Consider the following 5269-nt stretch of genomic DNA (forward strand, 5'->3'; position numbering starts at 1 on the left):
TTTCTGTGGCTGGTCTGAAACAGCCACTAAACACGTGATTAGTGATGTGATTAGTGATCCCATGGGTAGGATAGTCAGATGCCTAACAGTCATACTTTTGGTCTTTGGGAGGAAGCCGGAGTACCCGGAGAGAACCCAGACATGCATGGGGAGAACATGCAAACTCCATGCAGTTACTATAAAGCCCTAGAGGTCGAGCAGGAGACCCACAGGACTCGCTATGAAGCCCTAGAGGTCGGGCAGGAGACCCACAGGACTCACTATGAAGCCCTGGAGAAGCGTATTGCATTTTGAAAAGTGTAGTGGAGAAATCTCCGACCACATGTCTGAATACAGGTGGCTGTTTCTGTGGCTGTGTCTGAAACAGCCACTAAACACGTGATTAGGATAGTCAGGTGCCTAACAGTCATGCTTTTGGTCTTGGGAGGAAGCCGGAGTACCTGGAGAGAACCCACACATGAGAAGCAGCTATTTCTGCTGCTTCTCTGTGTCCCTCAGCCTTTTCCTCAACTGTTCCACTTAAAGCTGCATGTTTTGGTATATATTCGCTGAAAGATGGTGCCTTTCTTCTCTAAAGATATCGGTTCCTTCTCCAAAGTGATGCTTCTTTCCTTCAGGGCAGCGTTTTCCTGCTCCAGGGCAGTGTTTTCCTTCTCCAGGGCAGTGTTTTCCTGCTCCAGGGCAGTGTTTTCCTTCTCCAGGGCAGTGTTTTCCTTCTCCAGGGCAGTGTTTATATGCTCCAAAACGGTGCTTTTCTGCTCCAGGGCAGTGTTTTCCTTCTCCAGGGCAGTGTTTTCCTTCTCCAGGGCAGTGTTTTCCTGCTCCAGGGCAGTGTTTTCCTTCTCCAGGGCAGTGTTTTCCTTCTCCAGGGCAGTGTTTATCTGCTCCAAAACCGTGCTTTTTTGCTCCAGAGCGGTACTTTTTTTCTCTAAGGCGATGTTGTTCTGCTCCAGGGTGGTGATTTTCTGCTCCTGATCGGTCTTTTCCTTCTCCAGGGCGGTGTTTTCCTTCTCCAGGGCGGTGTTTATATGCTCCAAAACGGTGCTTTTCTGCTCCAGAGTGGTCTTTTCTTTCTTGAGTGTTTTGGTGGCCTGCTCCAGGGTGGTGATTTTCTGCCTCAGGGCGATGTTTATATCCTTAACGACATTGAGTCTCTGCTCCTGTTTGGTGTTTTCCTGTTCCAAACTGGTGTTCATGTGTGTCAAGATGGTGCTTTTCTTCTCCAGAGTGCTGCTTCTTTCCTTCAGGGTGGTGTTTTGCTGCTCCAGGCCGGTGCTTTTCTGCTCCAGGTCATTGTTTATCTGCTCCAATATGCTGATTCTTTGCTCTAGAGTGGTCTTTTCCTTTTCCAGTGTGGTGGTGTCCTGTTCCAGGGTGGTGATTTTCTGCTCCAAGCTGGTGTTCATGTGCGTCAAGAGGTTGCTTTTCTTCTCCAGACTGCTGCTTCTTTCCTTCAGGCCGGTGTTTTGCTGTTCCAGGGCAGAGATTTTCAGCTCCAAGGCATTGCTCATCTGCTCAAAGATGTCGCTTTTCTTCTGCAAGAAGGTGCTTTTCTGCTCCAGCAACGTCTTCTCCTCCTCCAGTTTGGCGTTAGCTTCCATCAAATTTCTGATTTTTGTTCTTAAATCCTGATCTTTCTCCTCGTCGTCTTCTTTGTCTGGAGTCTGTCTGTTGAAGGTCAACAAGCTTACTTTTTTTAAAATCCCAAACAGCTTCTCAGCCTTCGTTGTTACGGGTCTGGCTGCGCTCATTTGAAAATTTACTGAATGAGAAAGCGGTGACATGCTCTGCTCACTCATGTTTGAATTCATTGTCGAGAAACAAAAAACTTTCGAATGCTGATCTTGAGTAGTTTGCTCTGCGACTTCTGCAACGGTGTTCTGTCAGATAGCCATACATGTCAGAATAGCATACATGTAGTAAGTGCGCATGCGCACGCATGCGCATTCTGCAGGAGGTCTGCGATATCGAGAGGAGCCGTCAGCTCGTCATACGCGAGAAGAAAAAACAAGACCCAATAAAAAGTAAGTAAATAAATCAAATTTAATGCTGCTGCAGCTGCAGTAAACTACAAAACAAGCCCCGTTTAAATTCACGTTCCCCAGTTCATTGATATTTTTGGGTTGGATAACACGTCTGCTAGCTTGGATACAGTGATGGCTTTCCAGATAGGACTTCGACACATAGGTTTACTTATTAGGATTACTTACAATTCTTAAATGTTGAATTTGAATTATTTGTTTATTTTTTTAACTTTCCTTATCGTTTTTTTTCTTCACGCTACCAGACTGTACAGGCAGAAACCGTATTGGTATGGGTATTACCCACACTGAAACTGGGGCAAAACCAGTGTTTCACCTTCAAAATAAATCTTTATCTTTATTAATGTATATGAAAAGCATTCATGTTAAGTTTGTTTTTATATGTGCTTCACATTTACATATATTAAGATTTTGCAAATTGAGGTTGCTTTTGGAACATGAAGGCTTTTCTGGTTAACAGATCACATACCCGAGTACAGCCCCTGGGTTATGTAGCCAACAGTCACTATCTGTGTGACTTTTGCCTCAATTAATAAAAGACAGGAGATGTTCTTGAGTCACTTGAAGTCCCTGTGTCCACCATGCGTTGTCAGGAAGGACATGGGGTCCACCAGTGTTGTCAATAAAAATTGGGATCCGTCAATTGCATTTAAACTCGCTGTTACGTTTTCTGCAGTATTTCAAGAATTGCATTGTTGGATGCACATGCATAAACATGTAGATTAGAAGGTTTTTTTGTATTAAATCAGAATTAAAAAGGATGGATATGAAGAAGCTTTCACTACAAACTTTATTTTGTTTAGCTTAGTTTTGTATTTCTTGTCCTAAAAGCTGATATTTCGCAGAAATGTCATATTGCAGCACCAGTTGGCGTGATTAGTAGCAGGAGTGGGTGTGTTTTGTTGTTTACATGGCTGCAGCAGGGTATTATTATATATTTGAACAATTTGCAGTGTCTAATGAATTGTCTTGTTTAAATGCCTGTTGATGCAATTTACATGTTTTTCTTGTGTCATTTATAGCAAACATGGAGTTCAAATGGGGTGAGGTCTTCAGTTTTATTTCTGAAGGCTCTTACCCATTGACGCTCAACAGAGGACAGAGGCAAACTTTGCGGAAATATGCCGTAAAATTTTGCATCCATGGTAAGTTTTTTATTACATTAAATGCATAATTTCTTCAGTTTGCAGAAACATATGTACAAATGGGAGGGCTGCAGTCTGTGCAAACAGGACCCAAAGACGTATCCCAAGCCAGACTGCACATTGCTACCACACTGTATCAACATCGAGGTGAAAGAACAATTACAAAGAAGTCTTGTTTTCCAGGTTGCTGGATGAATGTTCGGAGATTTATAGCTTTGGACAGCTATGATTCTAAGAAGTTTTTGGTCAGAACACAAAAAATTATATTAATGTTGGGTATAAAGAACCAGTTCCCCTGTTCAGGGAACTGTGGAAGTCTGTGTGAAACCTGTTGATCAGTTTTTGTTAATATTCTAACAATCAAAAACACAAGATGGCTTAGGAACATATCACAGAATTTCTCATTCCAAAAACAACAAATTTTCCCATAGGCCATGTAGGAACAGTCCAAAGCATTGAAAAAATCCAAAGATATATGAAATACTAAATTGCAGTATTTTCTGTTATGTACTAGTAGAACATTATGGCTTGTCAACAGAATATAAAGAGATAGTACTTTAGTACTATCTAAAGTAAAATAGTACACAATAGTACTATTTTTGGTAAAGTACACTCAAAATGCCTTTATTTGTTCCCAGACAAGGTGGAAGAGTACTGTGTGGCATGCAACATGCTTCATTATAATGCAACAGAGAACATCATTGACATGGTAAACAATTAAACTGTACAATTTAACACTTCAAACACATTACTCTTGCTAACTCATAACTGTTTTCTTTTTCTGTCCACTTCACAGATACAGTGTGACTACTGCTCAAGGTGGACACACAAAGAATGTGCCACAGACATGGGTGACATGTTCAAATGTGAAAAGTGTAACATCAATTAAACAGTTTTACCCCACCAGTGATAGTGTGGATTATTAAAAATACAGAAGTAAAATGTTCTATATTAAATATATTGCATTATACAACTGATGTCATTGGTATTAATCAAGAAGTTACATAGTCGCTAACAACAAAGTGTATGACAATCAGACAGGTTAACTAATAAATCAGGAAGTCATACAGTAGCTAATAAATTGTTATTACATTAGCAGCTGTATGACGATCTAACACTGGCTTAATAAAGATGATTAAATATAAAATATGGTGATCATAGCGTACAATTGTCTGACAGAAATAGCTGTCAGTTTGTCCTACGTGTATCGCGATCTGACAACGTATGATGATCCGACAGATATAGCCATCAGATTGTCATACGTGTATGACAATCTGACAACGCATGGCTATCTGACAGAACAACGGCAATGACCGTAGAATTCACGTCTGCAGCCTTATGACATCAATGCATCACTCTTTGTGACATCAGTTTGGGTGATGTCACAAATGGATGTCAGTACCTCAACAGAACAACTAGAAAACTGCTGAAGTTTGAATAAAAACAAACTTTACGGCTGAATGCAGCTCGGCTTAGCTGATGGCCATTGGAGGCAGTTCAGCTGGTAATAAATTACCAAGGCTGAAATCCGCACTCGAGAGTCAGCGGCTCTTGAGGATAATGGCCTGGCACAGCAGGGTGCGAGGACCAACTCTCTTGATAAAGATATGTTAAAAAATAACACAAAAATGTATAACCTTTAATGCACATTTTGTGTTCATTTTAACACAGTGTTAAAATGTACATAACATTATAACACTGTATGTGTTATACAACACAGATTTACACATTTTTGTGTAAATCTGTTGGTCAGGCAGATTTTCTGACAGCAGAAAACAAATAAATGTTGTGAACAAATTCATAATTGCTCTTATTAGTAATTTGTCACATCAAAATGTAAAGTTTAGAGTTTTTGAGTTTTACTGACACAACCCACAGATCAATGCATATTTAATCTAAACTTTAAAATGTTCAAAAACCAATAAAGGAACATTTTGCTGTTGCAAAAAAACAGTTGAGCTTTTTCCTTCTAGATGAAAAGCACAGAGTACAAAAACTAAAACTGAAATCTTATATAGTTCATGATAAGACACAAATATATTAAAAGTAAACCTTTATTTACTATTGCATAACATTGGTGTT

At 40.1% G+C, this 5269-nt stretch overlaps 1 protein-coding gene across 2 annotated transcripts; it reads left to right on the plus strand.

The window, feature by feature from the left end:
• Positions 1–1867: 1867 nt before the first annotated feature.
• Positions 1868–4093, plus strand: LOC145555178 (uncharacterized). Of its 2 annotated transcripts, none has more exons than XR_014091271.1 (4): positions 1868–2024; positions 3065–3334; positions 3826–3896; positions 3984–4093. XR_014091271.1 is itself a non-coding variant. In XM_081616602.1 (4 exons), exons 1-4 carry the CDS (start codon positions 1940–1942, stop codon positions 4074–4076), a joined length of 372 nt encoding a protein of 123 aa, XP_081472728.1. In that variant the 5' UTR covers positions 1868–1939; the 3' UTR covers positions 4077–4093. The 2 variants fall into 2 exon arrangements, 1 of the variants encoding a protein (XP_081472728.1); XM_081616602.1 differs by having other exon boundaries at positions 3065–3187.
• Positions 4094–5269: the final 1176 nt, after the last annotated feature.

The sequence above is a fragment of the Poecilia reticulata genome, chromosome 15, assembly GCF_904066995.2.
Source record: "Poecilia reticulata chromosome 15, P_reticulata-male-v2, whole genome shotgun sequence".
Lineage (NCBI taxonomy): Eukaryota > Metazoa > Chordata > Actinopteri > Cyprinodontiformes > Poeciliidae > Poecilia > Poecilia reticulata.

Bases quoted from the DNA above. Each gene is read 5' to 3' on its own strand.
- LOC145555178 (XM_081616602.1), top strand. From the start codon at position 1,940: ATGCGCATTCTGCAGGAGGTCTGCGATATCGAGAGGAGCCGTCAGCTC. The intron at 3,188-3,825 runs GTAAGTTTTTTA...ATTTGTTCCCAG, and splicing joins CGTAAAATTTTGCATCCATG to ACAAGGTGGAAGAGTACTGT. The intron at 3,897-3,983 runs GTAAACAATTAA...TCCACTTCACAG, and splicing joins CAGAGAACATCATTGACATG to ATACAGTGTGACTACTGCTC.